The 24,763-nt window shown below is 41.0% G+C and overlaps 1 protein-coding gene and 1 long non-coding RNA gene across 2 annotated transcripts in view; one reads left to right on the top strand and one right to left on the bottom strand.

The window, feature by feature from the left end:
• Positions 1-16,113, top strand: part of LOC129650550 (uncharacterized) — a 34,215-nt gene extending 18,102 nt beyond the window's left edge. The window contains exons 4-5 of the long non-coding RNA XR_008713822.1: positions 14,476-14,816; positions 15,474-16,113. This is a non-coding gene — a long non-coding RNA (uncharacterized LOC129650550). The remainder of the gene's footprint in view (positions 1-14,475; positions 14,817-15,473) is intronic.
• The window catches only part of PLPPR1 (phospholipid phosphatase related 1), a 201,405-nt gene that overhangs the window by 10,505 nt on the left and 166,137 nt on the right, over positions 1-24,763 (bottom strand). The window contains exons 6-7 of the mRNA XM_055579171.1: positions 4,611-4,861; positions 1-177 (exon numbers count right to left, since the gene is read on the bottom strand). Coding sequence (XP_055435146.1) covers positions 1-177; positions 4,611-4,861 — 428 coding nt within the window. The remainder of the gene's footprint in view (positions 178-4,610; positions 4,862-24,763) is intronic.

The following is a 24,763-nucleotide window of genomic DNA, read 5'->3' as shown; positions in this document are numbered from 1 at the left end:
CAGAAACAGGGCTACCGCAGTGCCCAGGATGAAGCCCGCAATCACGTCAGAGCAGTGGTTCCGATACTCGGAGACCCGGTTGAGGCCCGTCAGGAAGGCTGTGCAGAGGGTCCCAAGGCACAGCACTGGCTTGGCCAGTCGGCTGCTCTTCGTCTTGATTGTGCTTGTGATGTACATCTAGGTGAGGACAGAGACTGGGGAGTGACCAGCAGCCTCTGTACACGGTGCACATATACATGTACACGGACACACACCAACTCACACAGACAGGCCCGCACCAAAGCATGAACCATGAACGAATGCTCACTCATCTCAGTGCTTTATATTCTGGTGGGCATGGGAACAGAATTACAGTGACATGAAAGACTGCATGATAATCAGGTCCAGAGCATGCAGTTTTTATGCAACAAACTAAAGAATCACTTGGAGTGTTAATAAACCCATATAAGAATCTCAGATGCCAGAAAATCTTCTATGAGAATTAATTTTATGGAGAAGACCAGGTAGGGGAGTAGCAATACATTTCATTTTTTGGGTCCCCCATAATCCTAGCTAGTTCTTCACACTTTCAATGAGTATAAAAGTGTTGACTTCCAAACTAGTGTTTCCGTTGTGCTGGGAAATTGATTCTCACATTCCTTTGGGATGGCTGTGATCAGTTCTATTCATTCATTTACTCCAGCATGTTTACACATTTTCTATGTGGGTGTATAAAAGGTTGGGAAGACCTGATGTTAGTAAATGATGATACAATTTATGACACTTGAGATGTACTCTGTTCTTAAGACATTGTAAGGAGCTGCTTCTGCTGCTGCTAAGTCGCTTCAGTCGTGTCTGACTCGGTGCGACCGCATAGACGGCAGCCCACCAGGCTCCCCCATCCCTGGGATTTTCCAGGCAAGAATATTGGAGTGGGTTGCTATTTCCTTCTCCAATGCATGAAAGTGAAAAGTGAAAGTGAAGTCGCTCAGTTGTGTCCGACCCTCAGCGACCCTATGGACTGAAGCCTTCCAGGCTCCTCCGTCCATGGGATTTTCCAGGCAAGAGTACTGGAGGGGGGTGCCATTGCCTTCTCCGTGAAGAGCTGAGTAAGACTTAAATATTTTACAGGCTTGGTTATCAAATATGTCCCTGGTGGCTTAGAGTAAGCAAGGTATGCCTCTTGTCACACAAACTTTGGTAATGGTTATAAGAAACCACTAGAGGGCGCAATTGATCTATTGTCTCTGTGTTAGTCTCATTCTGAGCAACTCTGCAACCCCATGGACTGTATAGCCCACCAGGCTCCTCTATCCATGGGATTCTCCAGGCAAGAATATTGGAGTGGGTTGCTATTCCCTTCTCCAGGGGACCTTCCTGACCCAGGGATCAAAACCAGATCTCCGGCATTGCAGACAGATTCTTTACCATCTGAGCCACCAGGGAAACCTTAACAAGTGTGCTAAATGAGTTTGTGACTCAGAAAAATAGTATGCCAATACTCCAGTTGCAGTGTAGTGTGCTTGTATGACCTGAGCACATATAAGTTCAAATAGATGCATTTTAAAATATTTTAGTGGAAACAATTTCCTAGGATGATCCTTCAGCATTGGTGTGAATACAGGAAGATGGGATTTTCTTTATTATATGTAACACATACCCTACAAAACTGTGGTTAGATCAGAGTTATATAAATTAGAGCATATCATCACACCATTCTGAGGCTGAGTAGGAAATGTTGTTTAGCACATTACTGACCAAAGATGTATTAATATGTCTTTTGGTACTGAATGTTATTGACCAGAGACATAGTTGTTAGGGTTTAAAATTGATAAGAGTTCATTACACAACTTATAATTATTATAACTAATGATATTTATCATGTTATGATAATTATAATTGTCATTCACATTTCCCTCCATTCAATTTTTGTTCCAATGCTGTATATATTATAAATGCAAGTTTATTGCTGTAAAATTTTCAAAAATGATACATCTTGAAATTTTGAGTGAAGAAGAATTTTATGCAGATACTTTATCTGATTGTCTAAGTGGCATATATACTAATGTGTCAGAAGATGATAGTTCTTCAGAATATAGTTCTGATTCAGACAATGTGAATATCAGAGCAACAAAAAGACAAAAAAAAAAACAAACCGTAGTGATCAATTCTGATATGGAAAGTGATAGATAATACTCAAGGTGCTGGAGAAGACTTTGCAGGTGTATCAAGTATAACTTAAATACAGTAACCCATAAAGTCTTAATGAAATAACAATTAATTTTTGGCTGGCCAAAATAAAAATCACTGGCCATAGGTGTTGGTTTTTGTAAAAAATCCCCCAGTCAATAATGGGTTAAATTTTATTTTTTTAAATATATTTATATATTTAAATTTAGTGTTTTATGCTTCCATATTTTTAAATTATAGCCTTTATAAATCTTATAAGATTACAAACTATTAAAACATGGGCCTATGGTTCATTAGTATTCTTCACAGTATTAACTAGTACTTAGGAAATCCTTGTTGAGTAATTTCTGAAAGCACGCATAACAGGGGCTCAGAAGATGTTTACATAATTGGAGTCCTGTATCAGGGTTTATCTGATTATAGTCTGTCTGTGGGGCATGATTTGAATTGGATTATATCTGAATCCTTGAAAACATGTGCTCTACCAGCATATATTCTGAGTAAGATGACTATACTTCTTTCTTCTCAAGAGAAATTTATATTTCACTTGATGAGACAGTAGCTTAAGATGAGTAACAGATTTGTTCTTGTAATGGTATTATAGAAAATGATTTCATACAACAATGACTTAAGTCTGATAAAAATACAGGAAAAGGTGCAAGAGTACATTGTTTCATATAACTTAGGTTCTAGATAAGTTCTAGATAATCTAGGATACAAATTGATACAATATTTTGAAAGCTGGAAATTATGCCAAATGCCTGAAAAGACCTTGTTTAAAAAATGCCTGACATATTTTTTTTTTTTTTTGTGGGTGGGGTAAAAGTGAGTCAAGGAACTTCATTGAGCTAAACTGGTTTGTTTGTAAATCAAGGCTTCTGTATTATTTACATTCATGTTTCCTTAATGTGGGGGTAGCTGAAATCATTTTTGTCATGTATTCATTAAAGAGTAAATCTAAAAGAAATAGATATTGCAAAGTTGTCCTATAGATGTGATTCTATAAATTGGACAAAAAAAGAACCATTGTTCTAAAGAGAATATCAAGCAATTTCTTTTAAACTACACTAAATGGACCAGACCTGTAGTCAGTCACCTTTACTCCTCCCTGAATTTAGGACAGTGTTTGGGACGATGGCATGGACACACTTCCATCAGATGCAGTGGGCGTTGTGGTTACTGTCATTGGCGGGGAACCTGCTCCCGGGGCTGGGGTGAAGGCACACTGGGAGTTTCTAGGCAGACCGCATAGCTTGAAAGGGGTCTTTGCTCTGCCTTCTCCTTACCTCACCTTTCACCCAAGAATCTCTAGACTAGTCGTGCCCTAAATATAAGTTGAAGGAAAAGGGATGTTTTTAGCCAATAGTCACTCATCCACAGGTAAATACACATGATATCCATCAGTGGAATGTTTGCATTGATCTGTCCACTTCTATACTCTGGGTTCTAAAGAAGCAAAGGTCAGGCAAAGGTGAAATGAGGTCATTTCCATGCGTGCTCAGTCACTTCAGTCATGTCTGACTCTTTGTGACCCTATAGACTATAGCCCACTAGGCTCCTCTGTCCATGGGATTCTCCAGGCAAGAATACTGGAGTGGGTTACCATGCCCTCCTCTAGGGAAGCTTCCCAACCGAGGGACTGAACCTGTGTCTGGAACGTCTCCTTCAGTGGTAGGTGGGTTCTTTACCACTAGCACCACCTGGGAAGCCCTAGGTTATTTCCAAAGTGGGGTGGAATTAAAGAGAAGGAAATATAGACGGACACCATTTCTTCTATTTTAAGATGTTGGACACACTTTTGCGCTTTCTCTCTGATGAGGCCACAAAGTTTAGACTATTATACCCCAGTGGGGGCAGTCAAGAGATTTTGTGATCTAGAGAACAGTGAGAAGTGAACTGTTGGATTTTGGGGGCGTTGCAGGATTGCCCATCTGTCCTGGCAAAGTGTTGAAGAGTGTTAGGAGGAGCAGAGGAAACCCTGTCTTCATCTGGTATTGCACATTGCTTTGGGCAGGCATTTGCCTAAGGCTTACATCTGCAATCCATAGACAAGCGTGAGGAATGTGTGCTGTTCTGGAACCAACCAGAGCTTTGGCGCAGAGTGCTATTCTGGGCAGTGACAGAACCCTGTGTCCAATGCCAGGAGCCTGGGCCTTTGCACTGACTGTGTACTCTTAACAATTCTCTGGGCCTCAGTTTCTGTATCTGTAAAATGGGAGGATGTGACTAAGTGATCATCAACAGTCATGCCAGAATTAACATCCTCTGGCATTGGGGTCTTACATTGGGGTATTGAGGTGGGGGCAACAGCATGATATAATGGAAGAGAAACACATTGTAACATGACTTCAGAAGCCACCAGAAGTGACTAATGAAAGAATGGGGGATGAGGATGGCAGAGACACCCATCACAGCCAAAACTCTACTCGGGTCATACTCACTGTGGCGTACAGGGCGGAGTAAATGCTCAGAGCAGCGTGTTTGGAGGGAAAGGACCTGCGCGCCTTCTCTATCACTTCCAGGTCCCCGGTGCAGATGTTCCCGTTGTTGATGAACTGGTGGTGCGCCCGGCAGTCTGTACTGGTGTAGTTGGGCTTGCACACCGTCAGGAAGTACGGGGTCAGGTGCCCCGTGACCACTTGTCCGGCGTTTACAAAAATGTCAGTAGCAAAAAGCCCAAAAGCAAATACTCCTATGAGGAGATTTAAAATAATTAGGAATGGTGACATACACCATAGATTGGTTTTTGTCCCTGAGAGAAAAACAGCAGTGCGAGCCCATGACAACCTATCAGAAAGGTCCTCCCTGGAGTCAAACTGTCCCCTCACCTTTCTCTTTCCTGCTTCCTAAACCACTGTTTCTTCCAAACTGATGCAGTCATGCTGCTGGTAATGCTTTACTGTTTTGTGTCAATAAAGTAGAAGCAGCATGTTCTCATAGGAGGATTTGAATTTTGGAGTCACGTAGAGCTGGGCTCTAGGCACTCCTTTGATGACTTGCTTACAGTGCAGGCTATCTTCTTTGAATCTTAGTACCCTTATCAAGCGTGGTTGCAGGGAATGATACCTCAGAAAAGAGTTGGAAAGATAAAATAAGAGATGTGCAAAATAACCCCTAGGGTGCCTGGCATTAAGTATTGGGTTGGCCAAAAAGTTTGAAAGGTGTTACGGAAAAACATGAGCGAACATTTTGGCCAACTCAATAGTTACTCGACATTGGTTCTCTTGCCTTCTATAGAATATATCTTCTCCCTGGTCCTGTTGGAGATGCGAGTACTCCTTGAAGGAGTTAACATGGCAGGTGAGAGAGAATGAGTATGTTAGGAGTCGTCCTTCAAAGAAAGAAAAAGATCACTCTAGAAATCCTGATTGAATTGAAGGTTTCATTTGATGTTGAAAACTGAGAATGTTGTTGACTGGATCGAATTACCAGCTTAGTGGTTAAACCACCACGAATGCATCCTTTTATAGTTCCGGAGATCAGAAGTCCAAAATAGGTTTCACTGGGCTAACATCAAAGTGTTGGCAGAGCTGTGTTCTTTCTGGAAGCTCCAGAGTAGAACTTATTCTTTGCTTTTCCCAGATTCTCACCTTCATTCCTTGACTTATGCCCCTGATTCTAGCAATCGTATCATAAGAGCTCTACTGCCATTGTCACGTCTCCTTCCCTGCCTCACTATCTTGCTTCTCTTATAATGTTACATTGTGTCTGCCTGAATAATCCAGGATAATCTCAAAATCCTTAATCTAATCACACATGTACATTCCTGTTTGTCATGTAAGGTGACATGGCCCACAGTTTCTAGGGATTAGGGCATAAACATTTTGGGGTGAGAAAGGCATCATTTTACCTACCATGCTGACTTGACCTGTTTGGCTAAGAATCCTGTGGGTAGGCTATACTTCCTGGATTTTATCTGTTCTCTGGTAAGTTACACAGGAATATAGGATTGCCCATGACTAGCTTGACCAAAAATATGAATTCCTTATAGGAAGTTGCACTGTGGATTCTTTCAAAGGTTATACATACATCTATAGGGTATCTGTTAAATGTATCAAGAGCAGCTATGCAGAGCCAAGGTATACACAGGTTGCTTGAAGAGATAAAGAAGACTTTGCCAGTGCAACTCAGCTGTGGGAGGAATTGGCAAGAGTGAGAGGTGGCATTAACCCTTGTAAATTTCAAGGATCTGCTATAGTTTTTGATTAAATTTCTATCTAGTTTTGACTTCCATATTCAATGTCTTGAATCTGCAAATTGTACTGATTTCAGCACCCAAAAGTCAATCCATTAGATCAGAAGTGAAGACGAGTTTGGCTGAAACCTTCATCCGGTTTCCATTTTGACTTGTATTGATTCTTACAATTTTCTTTTCTGTGGCTTTGCCAGGATGTGCTTTATCACAGTGAGAACTGGCTCTTTTAATAGCTTGAACTGACTGACACTCCTAGGGTCTGACCTCTGAGACTAAGCATTCATTGATCATTCCTTTCACTCCTAGGTTCTGGAAGTCTGGCTAGCAATTTTTTTATATCTTCAAGAAAGATTCTCAAAGACCAGGTCTCTAGCTTTTTCAAGTGGCAATAAGTCTGTCTAGCCATACTTTTCCAGGAAACAAGGATAATTCATGATTTGAAAAGAGAAAAGTGACAGCATTTTCCCCTGGCATTTTATTTGTTAGAGTGCTTCCAATTAGGGTGAATTCTTTCTAAGACATTTCTGAGGATTTCTAGGTTCCTCAGATGAGTATCTGAAATGCCAGGTCTGTGGTCACAGTGGGTCTGTGATGGGCAAATTTCTGCTTTGTTGTCGTGTGATACTGTTGCTGAAAGTTGCTTTCCCTTTTTCCCTTGGCCTCCCCTGGATTATGTCTGCTTTTCTTGATGGCTTAACAAGCATTTGCTTTCCAAATATCTCATTCTGGTGTATTTGATGTAGCTTCTGAAGGGCAGCCCCAGGACTCCACCTTCCTGGCACAGGCCATGCCAACAAAGTGTGGTGGAGCCTACCCTGGTGATTCACAGACAATGTCAGATCATACAGGGCTTTTGTAAGGCATTCCAGGCGTTCCTCTGTTAATCCTGAGTTTCTTGTGTGTGTATTACAAGGCTCAGAAGCTAAAAAGTGTTGCTTTTGTCCCTAGAGTCAGGTGGAACACTGTTTATGGCCTCCTGTACTGCAGTATATGATTTGAAGGAGATGCTTTTGGAGTGTCCTACCTTGGTGTCTAAAATTCTTTAAGTGTGATAATCTTTTTGAAATTTTAACAGATACATTTTTCATTCCTATGACCCTCCCTAGCTGGTTCTATTGATACTTAGCTTATGGCTCTGCTCCCAACAGTATTTCTTGCTTCAGGGGAGCTAATCACACTTCTTTTTTAAAAAAATATATTTATTTATTTATTTGGCTACTCCAGGCCTCAGTTGTGGCATGTGAGATCTAATTCCCTAAAAGGGCCCCCTGTATTAGGAGTGCTGAGTCTTAGCAACTGGACCACCAGGGAAGTCCTTGATCACATTTTTGAATGGATTTACAGCAGACACAGAAGTCTAAAAGTAAAACTCTCTTAGCTTGCCAGAGCTATATGCTTGAGACATGTACTGTTTTGTTTGGAATTCTGAAACGAATTGGATGGGAAAACCAAGAGCCATGGTCTGGAGGACAAGACCATTGAATTTCTATAATAAACCCTGGAATGGGGAGATGTAGGAAGCATGTCTCCCAAGGAGGAGCTAGAAACTTACCTAGTCTGGCTGAAGGAGTGAAGGGGCTGCCCCCTTCCCTGCCCATGCTGGCTGTCAAACCCCAGGGGCAGCGCAACAGAAACCTCCAGAATGATTTTTGAAAATCAAGCTGAAGTCTGTCCTGTGCCTCCCAGGATGTAGCTCAGGAGCCTGCACACCTTTCAGAGAAGTTCCATACCTAGCATGGTAGTGTAGCTGTGGGTGCCTGTGTTAGCAGTGGTGGATGAGGGTCAAATTGGTTGAGCCCTAGGGTACCTCACAGGACCCATACATTCTGGTGTAGGGTCGGGTGGGTGCTTGTGAAGCCATCAGGGGTGAGGGGCATTAGAATGCTCAGAGGACCAGGAGGTAGAAGCAACCTGGCTTTAGGAGAGACTGGCATCATCGGTGAGGTCTGTGGTCCCTGTTTTGATGACATGGATCACTATGGTAACCTGAGCTTGCTGCCACTTTGTGGCCTAAAAGAATCTGACACCCATCAGGCAAGTCAAAGGATGAAGAAAGAGGAAGATGAAAGTGTTAAAAATCCTTTTTCCTCCCTCTCAGGGCTTTACCTGGATTCTTTGGACAAATTAGGATCTTTGGTTACTGGTAAATGAGGACACAGAGGTGAAACTCTGTGACCTGCTTCTTGTCATGGGATCAGTTCAGGGTTCCATCCTTTTACTCAACTGAGAAGGTCATAGGGGAAGCAGTGATGTAAGCAGGAAACACACATGACAAAGATCTTCTCAGCCGCAGGTAACTGGTGTGCTGGCGAATGCTAACAGGGCTTCTATCAGGATGTCTTTTTGCCTCCCAAACAAAGAACTGGTCAAAATAAAGAAACCAGACTGCTCGCTGCTGAGAAAGACACACAGGAGGCCTTCATTAGGAAGCCTAGACCCAGACCACAGAGTAATAATTAGCAGGCGCTGATGGGGTGAGCAAAGGAAGGAATATTTCCTTTTAGCCACAAAGAACCTGTGACTGGAGGTGGAGCCTCTGAACCGAAGGCCAATTATTCTATATTAAATTGCAAGTGTGCAATTTTCCAGTTTAAAATGGCACTTTGCTGACAGACTCTAACAGAACACTTCTCAACTAAAATATACATGATGGCAGTGAAAAAAGATGGACGTTCAGAGTGCCAACTCAAGGATAATCAGGATTTCTGTCTCTCTCCTTTTCTCACATGTGCACACACACACAGTTTTACCTCATGAAAAGCCCGAGCTTCTCTCTGAAGATCCATCATGGGAGAAAACTTAGGGAGATTTCTTTTCTCTCTTGTCTGCCCCCTACTCAGAGATCCAGGATTTAGATTGCTCAGAAAATATGGATGCTGTCACTCCACTGGATGAGTTCTGCTCTGTGACTTTGCCAGGGACGAGTTCCTTTTCCCCCTTTTCTGCTAAATGTATTTTAGAGACATGCTCTGGGACAACAGCTAGGTGGGCAGTGGCGGGGCCCTGGTGCTGGCATCTTGCTTCTGAGAGGTTTAGACCCACATGCTGTAGAGAGCAGCATGCGCTGGGTGCCACAGCTTTGCGTGCACAGCATTGTCATGGCACTGGGGGTAGGAGGAGATGCCAGTTCAGTGGAGCTGAGGAACTCCAGGTGGAAACCTGCTAATTTGGAATTGGACTCAGTGCTGTGCATGCCAACCTGCTCTCAGGCTTAAGCTCTGGAGACTGGACCGAGAGCAAGTCATTCTGTTCTTCTTTCTGTTGAGGAAAACAGAATGTATAGATCTTGCCCTACCTAAGACTGAAGAGGGAGAAATAATCACGTATCACATGGGGTCTTGGGGAAAATGCTACTCTAATTTTTTTTACCTTGTATGATCAGTTTATATGAAATGCCTAAAACAGGCAAATCCACAGACAGAGAATGGAATAGTGAACCTCAGGGTCTGGGGAGAAGGGAAAAACAGTGGGTGACTGCTAACAGGTATTGGTATTTTGGGAGGGATGAAGAAATTTTCTAGAATTAAACAGTGCTGGTAGTTGTACAACTTTGTGAATACACTAAAAACTACCAAACCGAACACTTTAAAGGGTGACTTTTGTGGTATGTGAATTGCATCTCAGTTAAAAAATAAAAACAACTATGAAATGTTTGCATATTTGAGTTACTCAAATTCACAACTGCTATATATAAAGCATATTTTTTGGGTTTATAAAGTTTTTTTGAAGTACACTTTATTTACAATGTTGTATTAATTTTAAGTGTACAGCAAAGTGATTCAGTTATACATATATATTTTCAGATTCTTTTCCCTTACAAGTTATTACAAAATACAGAATATAGTTCCCTGTGCTATACAGTAGAAACTTGTTGGTTATCTGCTTTATGTATAGTAATATGTATATGTTATGCAGATGACACCACCCTTATGGCAGAAAGTGAAGAGGAACTCAAAAGCCTCTTGCTGAAAGTGAAAGAGGAGAGTGAAAAAGTTGGCTTAAAGCTCAACATTCAGAAAACTAAGATCATGGCATCGGGTCCCATCACTTCATGGGAAATAGATGGGGAAACAGTGGAAACAGTGTCAGACTTTATTTTTCTGGGCTCCAAAATCACTGCAGATGGTGACTGCAGCCATGAAATTAAAAGACGCTTACTCCTTGGAAGGAAAGTTATGACCAACCTAGATAGCATATTCAAAAGCAGAGACATTACTTTGCCAACAAAGGTTCGTCTAGTCAAGGCTATGGTTTTTCCTGTGGTCATGTATGGATGTGAGAGTTGGACTGTGAAGAAGGCTGAGCGCCAAAGAATTGCTGCTTTTGAACTGTGGTGTTGGAGAGACTCTTGAGAGTCCCTTGGACTGCAAGGAGATCCAACCAGTCCGTTCTGAAGATCAGCCCTGGGATTTCTTTGGAAGGAATGATGCTAAAGCTGAAACTCCAGTACTTTGGCTACCTCATGCGAAGAGTTGACTCATTGGAAAAGACTCTGATGCTGGGAGGGATTGGGGGCAGGAGGAGAAGGGGACAACAGAGGATGAGATGGCTGGATGGCATCACTGACTCGATGGACATGAGTCTGAGTGAACTCCGGGAGTTGGTGATGGACAGGGAGGCCTTTCGTGCTGCGATTCATGGGGTTGCAAAGAGTCGGACACGACTGAGCGACAGATCTGATCTGATCTGATGTATATGTTAATCTCAAACTCCTAATTGATCTCTCCTGTTCCCATTTGGTAACCATAAATTTATTTTGTAAGTATGTGAGTTTATTTTTGTAAATAAGTTCATTTGTATCATTTTTTCTTTTTAAATTTCACATGTGATATCATATGATATTTGTTTTATCTAGCTTACTTCATTTAGCATAATATCTCTACATCCATTCATTTGCTGCAAATGGCATTATTTCATTCTTTTTTATGGCTGAGTAGTATTCCATTGTGTATATGTACCACACCTTTCATCGATCGATGGACATTTAGATTGCTTCCATGTCTTAGAATAGGAAATGGCAACCCACTTCAGTATTCTTGTTTGAAAGTATGCCATGGACAAAGGAGTCTGGTGGGCTACGGTCCATGGGGTTGCAAAGATTCAGACACAACTGAGTAACTGAGCACATAGGTCTTGGTTATTCTGAATATTGCTACTGTGAACACTGGGGTGCATATGTCATTTTGAATTATATGTTTCTCTGGATATATGCCTAGGAGTGGGATTGTTGGATTATATAGCAACTCTATTTTCAGGTTTTTAAGAAAACTCCATACTATTCTCTATAGTGGCTTCATCAACTTACATTCCCACCAACAGTGTAGGAGGGTTTCCTTTTCCCCACACCATCTCCAGCATTTACTGTTTGTAGACTTTTTGATGATGGCTATTCTGACTGATGTGTGATGATACCTCACTGTAGTTTTGATTTGTATTTCTCTGATAATTAGTGATGTTGAGCATCTTTTCATGTGCTTTTTGGCCCTCTGTTGTCTTCTTTGGAGAAATATCTACTTAGATCTTTGCCCATTTTAAAAACATTTAAATTTTTAAAAATTAGTATTTAAAAATTTTTTTTGGCTGTACTGGGTCTTCGCTGCTACATAAGCTTTTCTCTAAGCTGCGGAAAGCGAAGGCTGCTCTCCAGTTGTGGTGGTCAGGCTTCTCATCGAGGTGGCTTCTTTTGTTGAGGAGCATAGACTCCAGGGCATGAGAGCTTAAGTAGCTGTGGCTCCCGGGCTCTAGAACACAGGCTTAATAGTTGTGGTACACGGGTTCATGGTACGTGGGATCTTCCCAGACCAGGGATCAAACCCATGTCTCCTGCATTGGCAGGCAGATTCCTTACCACTGAGCCACCAGGGAAGCCCCTTTGCCCACTTTTTTATTTATTTATTTTTGACAGAGCCACATGAGCTGTTTGTATATTTTGGAGATTAATACCTTGTCAGTTGCTTCATTTTCAAATATTTTCTCCCATTCTGTGGGTTGTCTTTTTATTTTGTTTATGGTTTCTTTTGCTTGGCAAAAGCTTTTAAGTTTATTAGGTACCATTTGTTCATTTCTGTTTTTTGTTTTCCTCTATCCAGACAGGTATTGCTGCAATGTATATCAAAAATGTTCTGCCTATGTTTTCCTATAGGAGTTTTATAGTATCTGGTGTTACATTTAGGACTTTAATCCATTTTGAGTTTATTTTTGTGTGTGGTATTAGAGAATGTTATAATTTCATTCTTTTACATGTAGCTGTACAGCTTTTCCAGTACCACTTATTGAAGAGTGTCTTTTTTCCATTGTATATTCTTGCCTCTCTGTTGTAGATTAATTGACCATAGGTGAGTGAGTAAAAATACTATTTTAGACTAGTATTATACCATTATACTTCTTTTTTTGTACCTCTTATATGTGATTATTCAATAATGTCCCTCTCTCCGGTTAGAACTGTAGAATATGCACGCTGTAAAGAGCAGAGAATACGTCTGTTTTTTGCTCAATCCTGTATCCAAGTACCTAGCACCAAAGCTGGCACACAGTAAACACTTGATAGACATTTGTGGAATCAATAAATCAACTGCAGAAGGGATTTCAGAGAAGACTGACAGGAGAAGACAGTAAAAGAGCATAGAAACTTGTCCAAATTGTCTAACTTCTGTTGGGTCTCACATCCCTGACTCTGTTGAACATGGGGTTGAGATCAAACCACTTAGCATGTAAGAGGTAGGGATCATTTCCCTTTTTAATAAATGCACAAAATCCAGTAGAGTGCTGCTGCTGCTAAGTCGCTTTAGTCCTTTCGGACTCTGTGTGACCCCATGGATGGCAGCCCACTAGGCCCCCCCATCCCTGGGATTCTCCAGGCAAGACCACTGGAGTGGGTTGCCATTTCTGTCTCCAATGCATAAAAGTGAAAAGTGAAAGTGAAGTTGCTCAGTCGTGTCCAACTCCCAGCAACCCCATGGACTGCAGCCTACCAGGCTCCTCCATTCATGGGATTTTCCAGGCAAGAGTACTGGAGTGGGGTGCCATTGAGCTGCTTAGAATTGAAAACTGGGTCTTTCTAAGTGTCTCAGAAGTCAGAAAACTTGTAAATCATAATTTGGAATTCAAATCACTCTCCCTTTTCAATACAAGAGAATGAGAAAATATCCTTAATTTGGAATATGAAGATCCACACTACATATGCAGGAGAGATTTCTTCCTGTGGATGTTTATGAAGCACAAGAAATCTGGAAGTCATGATGCACTTGGGCAGTTTTATGTAGACATGAGCATCTTTGAGACACATTGCCTCATTCTGATTCTGAGAAGGTGTGATGGTTGTCAGTTTAAATATTAACATGTGCACACATGAAAGCATGGCTCCTACATGTTTTTAATGTGGAGAAACTAACACATAGAATTTTGAAAGGACAGTGGAAAAGACATAAAAACAAGTTATCTGGGTTGGAGTGGTAATACTACTCTCTAAAAGGGGACGGGTTCTTAGTTCTTCCTCAATATATGTTCTCAACCTTTTATTAAACATTTCTAAAAGAGAATGGCTCTTTTGTCTATGCTAGCAAATCAAGGTAATGAAAGGGCTTCTCAAGAGATGTTAGTGCTAAAGAACCTGTCTGCAATGCAGGAGATGTGAGAGACATGGGTTCAATCCCTGGGTTGTGAAGATCCCCTGGAGGAGGGCATGGCAACTAAGTCCAGTATCTAGCCTGGAGAATCCCCATGGACAGAGGAGCCTGGCAGGTCGCATTCCACAGGGTCCTAAAGAGTTGGACACGACTGAAGTGACTTAGCACACGCACGCACCATACTGTTTGAGATTAAGAATGCTTGAACATTTTCTCACTTTCAGAAGTTAACCAGCTTTGTGAATCTTTTGTGGTAGTTTTCCCACTATGATGTTCAAAAAAACAAGGAAACACACCCTCAAATCAATTCCTGGCCTTTATTTTAGTGGGAAAATGGATGGCAGTCTTATCCTACACACAGGTACAAGCAAGAGGAATGGGGTCACCAGTGCGATTTTTGACAGTGGAAAGGGGACCTCTAAGGAATTCTTATGTTCAACTTTCCTCAAAATATATTCTGATGCAATCTTTGGGTCTTCATTCTAGATTGCATCTTTCATCAAAGCACCATTGCAAATGGAATATAAGATACAAAGAAATGAACATAGTTTCTTTTTGCTTCTCCTGTTGCCATGTGGAGATAACCTAGTGGAAAATCTCAGTGGAGAAAGTCATCCAGCTGTGAAGACCGTTCCTTCGGGAAACAATGATGTCTTTAGAAAAAGGAGAGACAGTGAAATGTTTTCTTCTCCTTAACATGTTTTATTCAAACTGGAAAATTCCTAATGAAGATATTTTATCTGCAGTTACCATGTTCATCTCATTTCCTTGCAAAGTGTACTGAGCTGATGAGACAGATGTTTAAATAAGACTGCCATGGATACTAGGTAATGATGGTAACAGGTTGCTAATACATGGTGCTTAGAATGTGCTCAGTATTAATCTAAGTGCTTGGAAATATTAGTCCACCACAACTCTCTGAGGTAGACACCATTATCTCCATTTTACAGATGGGGAAAGTGAGGCACAGAGAGGTCAACTAATTTGACCAAGTTCACACAGCTAGTAAGTAGAAGAGCTGGGTTTGTTTGTAGTCTAGAAGTTGTGTCTGACACTTTTGCAACGCTATGGACTATAGCCTGCCAGGCACCTCTGTCCAAGGGATTTCCCAGGCAAGAATACTGGAGTGGGTTGCCATTTCCTTCTCCAGGGGATCTTCCCAGACCAAGGATCAAACCCATGTCTCCTGCGCTGCCAGGCCAATTCTTTACCCCTGAGCCACCAGGGAAGTCCATGTGATGGGAATAGAAGAGCTGGGATTAGACACTAAATACTTATGGCTCTAGATCCAAACTCTTATTCACAACCCTCTAAGCTTATATTTTTATGTACTTAAAAATATATATACATATATAGATAGGCATTAAGCTGTGAAAAAAAGGACTTTAGTTCTCACGCATGCACTAAGGACAAGGATTTAGAGCATTTCCCCCAATGAAATGTTTGCCTTGTCAACTCAGAAAAAGAATTCCTCTATTTTTTAGCCAACAATTTTCCAAGAAGATGGTAGAATACCTAAGATATGCCATCACTGAACGAGGCGCTTTTCTCATCACTTGAGCAATGAATCTGACTTTGTTTCTGGTATAACAAGAACATCATCAGTGCAAACGGATTTACACGCATCAAAGATTGTGTTTTGAAAGGAAGTGTCTCACAGGACTGAATCCGTCAGTTCCTTAGATAGTTAATTTCAGGGGTTCACAAAACAAAGATTCTGGGGTCTCTTTCCTATATAAGTCACAGAAACATGAAAGCTGACAGCAGTCGTCTTGATGTCATGGTTTTAATCAAAAGAATAAATTTTATGTAAATCAAGTAATCTGAACGTCAGTTACTTTATCTGTATAAGAGGTTTTATTTATTTAGATGTTTTAAATAGTCCTAAATCACTGGGTTATTATTGAAAAATCACATAAAATAGTTGTAAAACCATTTTGTACATTGTGAGATTTATATATTAGTGACTATTGTTTTTATAACTGAGGGATATTTCAAATAAGTTGATTATAAAGTTATTTTAAGACAGAAGAAAGATAAGGACACTAATTCTAACAAACTCAAACATATATTTGACTCTGTTATTCATTTTTGTATTAATAAAACACCTTTACATTATGAGGAGCTAGTGGTGTTTAAACAACATTCTGTCATTTCTATAACTCCGCATCATGGTAAAGGAAGAGGAAGAGTTATCAACCAGAAAACCTCCCAAATGTTTTTATAAATGAAGGAACAAACAGACAGACTTCTGCTCCTCCAAAGTATAAAGTTGTATGATTTTTTTTAAAAAGTCTACTTTTGGCCACACCACATGTCATGTGGGATCTTAGTTACACAACCAGGGATCAAACCTGTGCTCTCTGCACTGGAAGTATGTGGTCTTAACCACTGCACTGTTGGGGAAGTTCCCAAAGTTGTGCAACTTCTTGGTAAGATGGTTCTATCTCAACAAGAGGGACTTGACTCCTCTTCACGCAGGACAGCTCCTCGGGGCTTTCTCTCTCAGGATCTGCTTCCTTTCTCACTCCTGTTGTGTGTGTGCTGTGCGCTCAGTCGCTCAGTGGTCCCGACTCTGCAACCCTATGGACTGTAGTACGCCAGGCTTCTCTGTCCTCCACTATCTCCTGGAGTTTGCTCAGATTCATGTCCATTGAGTTGGTGATGTTACCTAATCATTTCATCCTTTGCCCACCCCTGGCTCTTCACCTCAGGTGGCCAAAGTATTAGAACTTCAGCAACAGTCCTTCCAATGAATATTCAGGGTTGATTTCCTTTAGGATCGACTGGTTTGAGCTCCTTCCAGTCTGAGGGACTCTCAAGAGTCTTCTCCAGCACAATTCAAAAGCATCAGTTCTTTGGCATTCAGACTTCTTTATGGTCCAACTCTCACATCCATACATGACTGCTGGAAAAACCATAGCTTTGACTATATGGACCTTTGTCAGCAAAGTGATATCTCTACTTTTTAATATGCTACAAAATATATCTTCACGACCCAGATAATCACGATGGTGTGATCACTCACCTAGAGCCAGACATCCTGGAATGTGAAGTCAAGTAAGCGTTAGAAAGCATCACTATGAACAAAGCTAGTGGAGGTGATGGAATTCCAGTTGAGCTATTTCAAATCCTGAAAGATGATGCTGTGAAAGTGCTGCACTCAATATGCCAGCAAATTTGGAAAACTCAGCAGTGGCCACAGGACTGAAAAAGGTCAGTTTTCATTCCAATCCCAAAGAAAGGCAATGCCAAAGAATGCTAACTACCGCACAATTGCACTCATCTCACACGCTAGTAAACTAATGCTCAAAATTCTCCAAGCCAGGCTTCAGCAATACGTGAACCGTGAACTTCTGATGTTCAAGCTGGTTTTAGAAAAGGCAGAGGAACCAGAGATCAAATTGCCAACATCTGCTGGATCATGGAAAAAGCAAGAGAGTTCCAGAAAAACATCTATTTGTGCTTTATTGACTATGCCAAAGCCTTTGACTGTGTGGATCCCAATAAACTGTGGAAAATTCTGAAAGAGATGGAAATACCAGACCACCTGACCTGCCTCTTGAGAAATCTGTATGCAGGTCAGGAAGCAACAGTTAGAACTGGACATGGAACAACAGACTGGTTCCAAATAGGAAAAGGAGTACGTCAAGGCTGTATATTGTCACCCTGCTTATTTAACTTCTATGCAGAGTACATCATGAGAAATGCTGGGCTGGAAGAAGCACAAGCTGGAGTCAAGATTGCCAGGAGAAATATCAATAACCTCAAATACGCAGATGACACCACCTTGATGGCAGAAAGTGAAGAGGAACTAAAAAGCCTCTTGATGAAAGTGAAAGTGGAGAGTGAAAAAGTGGGCTTAAAGCTCGACATTCAGAAAACGAAGATCATGGCATCTGGTCCCATCACTTCATGGGAAATAGATGGGAAAACAGTGGAAACAGTGTCAGACTTTATTTTTCGGGGCTCCAAAATCACTGCAGATGGTGACTGCAGTCATGAAATTAAAAGACGCTTACTCCTTGGAAGGAAAGTTATGACCAACCTAGATAGCATATTCAAAAGCAGAGACATTACTTTGCCAACAAAGGTCCGTCTAGGCAAGGCTATGGTTTTTCCTGTGGTCATGTATGGATGTGAGAGTTGGACTGTGAAGAAGGCTGAGTGCCAAAGAAGTGATGCTTTTGAACTGTGGTGTTGGAGAAGACTCTTGAGAGTCCCTTGGACTGCAAGGAGATCCAACCAGTCCATTCTGAAAGAAATCAGCCCTGGGATTTCGTTGGAGGGAATGATGCTGAAGCTAAAACTCCAGTACTTTGGCCACCTCATGCGAAGAGTTGACTCATTGGAAAAGAGTCTGATGCTGGGAGGGATTGGGGGCAGGAGGAGAAGGGGACGACAGGGTGAGATGGCTGGATGGCATCAGTGACTCAATGGACATGAGTCTGAGTGAACTCAGGGAGTTGGTGATGGACAGGAAGGCCTGGCGTGCTGCGATTCATGGGGTCGGGAAGAGTCAGACACAACTGAGCGACTGAACTGAACTGACATAGACCTTTGGTGGCAAAGTAATGTCTCTGGTTTTTAATACACTGTCTAGGTTTGTCATAGCTTTATTTCCAAGGAGCAAGCATCTTTAATTTTATGTCTGCAGTGATTTTGGAGCCCAAGAAAATAAAATCTGTCACTGTTTCCTCTTTTTCCCATCTATTTACCATGAAGTGATGGGAGTGCCATGATCTTAGTTTTTTGAATGTTGAGTTTTAAGCCAGCTTTTTCACCTTCATCAAGAGGCTCTTTAGTTCCTCTTCACTTTCTGCCATTAGAGTGGTATCATCTGCATATCTAAGGTTGTTGATATTTCTCCCGGCAGGCAGTCTTGATTTCCAGCTTGTGATTCATCCAGCCCGGCATTTTGCATGATGTGCTAGAAAGTACACCTAGATACAAACTAAAGGTGGAGAGGGAAGATTTTAGATTCCTTACCCATCAAGGAAACTAAACACAGGAAATCAAATCCTGGAGGGCTTCCAGCCTTCAAATTTTGCTCTTTCTGATTCATGTTTAAAAGTTTCTAAAGCCAAAGCTGTTGATCTGAATCCACTCCCATTCCCACCACCTGACCAGCCTCAACGAGCCATCCTGATCTGGTACTGCTGCTCTCTGCATCAGCATTTCCCATTCACCTTTATTATGTTTTAATGTAATAATTTAAATTATTTCCAAAACATGCACTTTTTAAAATTAAGGGGCAAGTGACATGTAGCATTGTATTAGTTTCAGGTATATGATGTGATTTGATATTTGTATATTTTGCAAATTTTGTTGTTATTTTTTAATCATAGAAAACTTTGAAGCTCCCCTTTATCAGTTGTTGGGAGTCCTTTCTTTCTTTCTTTGGCTGTGCTGCGTCTTCTTTGCTGCGGGGACTTTCCTCTAGTTGCGGCGAGTGGGGGCTACTCTCTAGTCGCAGCGGGCAGGCTACTTATTGAGGTGGCTTCTCTCGTTGTGGAACACAGGCTCTAGGGCCTGCAGGCTGCAGTAATTGTGGCACATGGGCTCAGTAGTTGTAGCTCCCAGGCTCAACAGTTGTGGCATGGGAGCTTAGTTGCTCTGCAGCATGTGGGATCTTCCCAGTTCAGGGATTGAACCTGTGTCTCCTGCATTGGCAGGCAGACTCTTTTACCACAGAGCCACCAGGGAAGCCCTGGGATTCATTTCTGATATTCAGACAGTATTTCTGCACCTCACTGTGCTTGATTTTGTTGTGTGTGATCTTATATAACGTAAATATTCATAAAACTCTTTTAAAAAGTCTTTGAAATACTTGTTATAGCAGTGGATTTTGACTGAGGGTGATCCTGTCCCCAGGGGACATTTTGTAATGTTTGGAAACATTTTTGATTGTCACTCGTGGGAGAGGGGGTGCTACTGGCATCTGGTTAGAGGCCAGGGACGCTCCTATGCATCCTACACTCTACAATGTAGGATGTCCTCTCCTGTACAGAAAAGAACAGGCCCAGGATGCCAATAGTGCTGAGGAAGAGAAACTCTGCTTTACAGCCAATAAGTTCACTGAAGTGCCATGAATTTGCACAGGTTAATCTGCAGAGTGCTAGAGAAAGTAGCAATCCTTAGTTCTTTTAGTTAGCTCTTAAGCATTAATTTTTACATAGTCCTTCTAGTTAGCACTAAGCCACTCAGTTAGTCTATTTATTTGAGTCCAGTCTCTAAACACTGGTGCTGGGAAGGGTCCTTGGAAAAGGGTCACTTGAGTCTTATGACTAAATAACTTTCCTCTCGATAATTAGAGTAACTTGTAGAATCTGGGTCAGGAGTCTTGTTGAGGTCTGTAATGCTCTGGTTCAGTGAGGATTGACATTCAAGGAGGACTAGACTGAGCAACCAAAAGCAGCCTCATCACACCTTCTTGAGACATGAGCAGTGCTTGATCCCTGGTTATGCCTCTGACGTCAACCAAGGCTCTCAACCTCAGCGTGCCTCCCTCTCCTGCCTCCAGAGTCAATCCTGGTCCCTAGAGGGAAGCATCAAACATCTTTGTCTCAAAGTATGGTGGTCTGGATGTTCACGGGGTCCAGAAACTGAGGTTCCACTTATTTCCTAAGATCCATCCTGGCTTTTGCCTCCTCAGCTATATACCTGGGTTCAAATCTGGTTCTTGTTGCTGAGTTCTAGAAATATCTCCATCTACTTATAGGCCCATGCCCTACCTTGTCTTTGACATGTTTGTTTTAGTGTCTACTCTGGACTCAGAACTAAAGTTGGGTGCCTGGGTACTGACACTCTCCTTCAAACTCTCCAGCCAAGGTCAACCTCCATGGTCACCACATGGAGCTGGGCTAGTTCACTGGGCACCTAGTTTCCCGGAATGGTCATTGTCCTGCTCTGAAGTCACTGCCAACTCTAGACAATTCTCACTGGAGGGCAGCCTCTTCCTTCCCACTTAAAATTGCTTATTTGCCTTTGCAAACCCCCTATTTACTTTTTCTACATTATTTCTCCACATAACACAAATACTATGATATACTTAGTTTAATGCCTGGCTTCCCCCATTAGAATATAAATTCAATGAGAACAAATAAATCTCTATTCAGTTCACTAATACGTTCTCAACACCTTAATCAGTGTTTAGCATATGGTAGATGCCAACAATTGTTGAAGGTTAAACATATGATCAGTCCCCTGTTTATAATTATAAACACTGAATGCAAGTAAAAATGGACTGATGGAATCAAATGGAGTTACCTTGCAGGTAAAGTAGATTTAAATGAATTTCTAAATTGAGAAGGATTTTCTAGTTCTCAAAAAGGCTGACATTAAGCTTGTCTCAGGGTATCAATTCTTACAACCATAAAACACTGTGACCTTTGAGGCTGCATTTAAAATATTCATGCTTCATTTAGATCACACTTAATTTATGGCAATTAATTAGTGTTACATGAATTAACTGTTTGCTGTGGTACTTTCCAGTCTGTTCATGGCTACCTAATCCTTGCTGCTGCTGCTAAGTCGCTTCAGTTGTGTCCGACTCTGTGCGATCCCATAGACGGCAGCCCACCAGGCTCCCCATTCCTGGGATTCTCCAGGCAAGAACATTGGAGTGGGTTGCCATTTCCTTCTCCAATGCATGAAAGTGAAAAGTGAAAGTGAAGTCGCTCAGTCATGTTCAACTCTTAGCGACCCCATGGACTGCAGCCCACCAGGCTCCTCTGTCCATGGGATTTTCCAGGCAAGAGTACTGGAGTGGGGTGCCATTGCCTTCTCCGACCTAATCCTTAGACCTGACCTAAATAAATGGTCTAAGACTTGCTTGGTATTTAATTCAAGTTTTATTAAAAGTAATAACGGAGCAACCATGTAATTCCAAATGAAAAGCCCATAATAAATAGCTTCTGAATGACAGTCTATTTTAGGTGCTAGTAGACAATCTAACGGAGAAGGCAATGGCACCCCACTCCAGTACTCTTGCCTGGAAAATGGATGGAGGAGCCTGGCGGGCTACAGTCCATGGGGTCGCTAAGAGTCAGACACGACTGAGCGACTTCACTTTCACTTTTCACTTTCCTGCATTGGAGAAGGAAATGGCAACCCACTCCAGTGTTCTTGCCTGGAGAATCCCAGGGACGGAGGAGCCTGGTGGGCTGCTGTCTATGGGGTCGCACAGAGTCGGACACGACTGAAGCGACTTAGCAGTAGCAGACAATCTAATCTTGGTATATTTGGATCAGTGTTTTCTTTAACCCAAAATAAAGTTATTCAAGAAGGCAAATCAAACCCTCATCAAATTCTACTATTTTTTAACCCATACTTTTCAGTTTTAAACAAAACAGCTATTATTTAATATTTACAAGATATGCTTATTCAAAAATATTTGTGAATGAAAGGAATTTAAATATGACTTCTTACTTTGTTTTTGTTTCTGAAAAGAGAATGTAGAGGTTTATATCATCTTAGAACTTAAGCCTGTGTATTGTTGTTTAGTTCAATGCATACCAAAAAAACTGGTATAGGAAGGGAAAGCAATGGAGAGTAAAACATGAAAGGGAGAAGCCTAAATATGTGTTACTAATTGGACAACATTTGCTTTGATAAAAGGTTGGTCAAATTTGTTCAACCAATTCCTTTTCTCCCTTCCCACATCATGTAACACAGTGTGAGAAACTATATAGCAGTTTGGAAATGAGTACAGAAGTTGGGCTTCCCTGGTGGCTCAGAGGGTAAAGCGTCTGCCTGCATTGCAGGAGACCTGGGTTTGATCCCTGGGTTGGGAAGATCCCCTGGAGAAGGAAATGGCAAGCCACTCCAGTACTCTTGCCTGGAGAATCCCAAGAACGGAGGGGCCTGGTGGGCTGCAGTCCATGGGGTCGCAAAGAGTCGGACACGACTGAGCGAGTTCACTTTCACAGAGGTTAACTATGAGGGTTTACAGCTAAAGCCTGGGAGACTTCTTTTTGTTGAAGTACAGTAGATTTATCATATTGCATTAGTTTTAGGTGTACAGCAATGTGTTTCAGTTACATAATATATTTTCAGGTTCTTTTCTGTTATAGGTTATTATAAGATATTGAATATAGTTCCCTGTGCTATACAGTAAATCCTTGTGGTTGACTTTATACATAGTGGTATGTATCTGTTACTCACAGACATTTCCTCTTTGGTAACCACAAGTTTTCTATGTCTGTGAGGGTGTTTCGTCTTCCTTATAATGAGGACCCTGGAAAAAATTTATTGCTGGATTTGGGAATCAAAGGAATTCAATCTTTTCTATCAAGGTCAACACAGTTAGCATTTGTCTATAGGACAAGATGGCTTAATTTGAATGTTTTTCCTTTGACTTGGCCATTGCCATTTTCTCACTTAAAATTTAATTTGGATCTGTAGGGTGGGGTGAGGGGCTGTCTGTTCAAGTCCCAATCACACAGTCTAGAGAAGACAGGGAATCTGAGAGCCAAGGTGCTACTTTTAGCTCTTCTTTCAACAGCAAACACTATTAAAGGACTTGCCATTCTTTGAGACTGATATATACATGTCATGTTGCATCCTTTTTATTTCAGAATAATCATAGGTTCCTAGTGTCTTGACTTTTTGCACATGGCATTATATCATGAATTTTCCCCTTTCATTAAAAATTGGTTAAAAAATACAATTTTCTGAGATTGTACCTTATAGTAGCACTATTTTTAAAAGTTATATTTTGGATATTTTTAATTTATAATATGAAAAATGATTTTAGTTTGTAAAAATTGATTTTCATTTCCAATTATTTCCTTAGGACAGATTATTTAAAATAGACTTTAGAGTTAAAAAGGTTGATTATTTTAAGGCTATTGAAATATACTGTCAAACTGCTGTGCAGAAAGGGTATATCAACTTACTCTCACTAGAAATGTATTAGAACCCCAAGTTTTTTTCTCATCTGTGACAGAATAAAGCATTATTTTGTTTAAAAATATTTTGCTAGTTCATTGGCCATTTTCTCAATGTGAAACTGATTGTACTTGTTAGGAAACACTATTTGTAATAGGTTCTAGAATAATTATATAAACTGCAAGAGTAAAGTCATGCCATTTCAGCTTACAGGAATAGTTATCATTTTCTAATATCAATTGCATAGTATACATTTTGCAGGCTGTTGGGCTAGAAAAAAAGACTGTTAAGCGATTTACAATAATATTTCTAATACACTTTGGGTAATACCTTATTATACTTTAATTTTTTAAAAGGAAACATCTCCATTTAAAGGATCTTCATTTCAAGTAGTATGCTTTTTTTCTCTTATTAAAAAAAATCCACAGATACTACGACAAAGTTACCCATCTCAAGATAAACCCCTCCCTCTCCTATATGAAAAGTCAGAATAGACTTTTGAATTTCTCTTAGAAATTGCCTTATTTATGTACCTTAATTTTCCAGAACTAAGCTAAGAGGTAAAAAGTTAATTAAACAGGTGGCAAATGAATATTTAAGAATCAGTATTTATGAAAGCAATTTTAGGTAAATCTGTGATTTAACACAGTTTAGTTTTGCTCTTTACCCCTCCAGAAAAATTATGGAAAGCCTACTATATGGCAGGCATTTTACAATATGCTATTGATACAAAGCAAGAAAGATATAGTCCCTCCTCTCCAAGAGATCACAAATTGCAGTAGTCCCCCTTATTCACGGGGATATATTCCAAGACCCCCAGTAGATGCCTGAAAGCATGGATCATACCAAATCCTATGTTTTTCTGATACATACATACCTAGAA

The sequence above is a fragment of the Bubalus kerabau genome, chromosome 4 (assembly GCF_029407905.1).
Source record: "Bubalus kerabau isolate K-KA32 ecotype Philippines breed swamp buffalo chromosome 4, PCC_UOA_SB_1v2, whole genome shotgun sequence".
Taxonomy (NCBI): Eukaryota; Metazoa; Chordata; class Mammalia; order Artiodactyla; family Bovidae; genus Bubalus; species Bubalus kerabau.
Note: the sequence above shows the minus strand (reverse complement) of the source record. Positions and strands in the feature narration are given on the sequence as shown.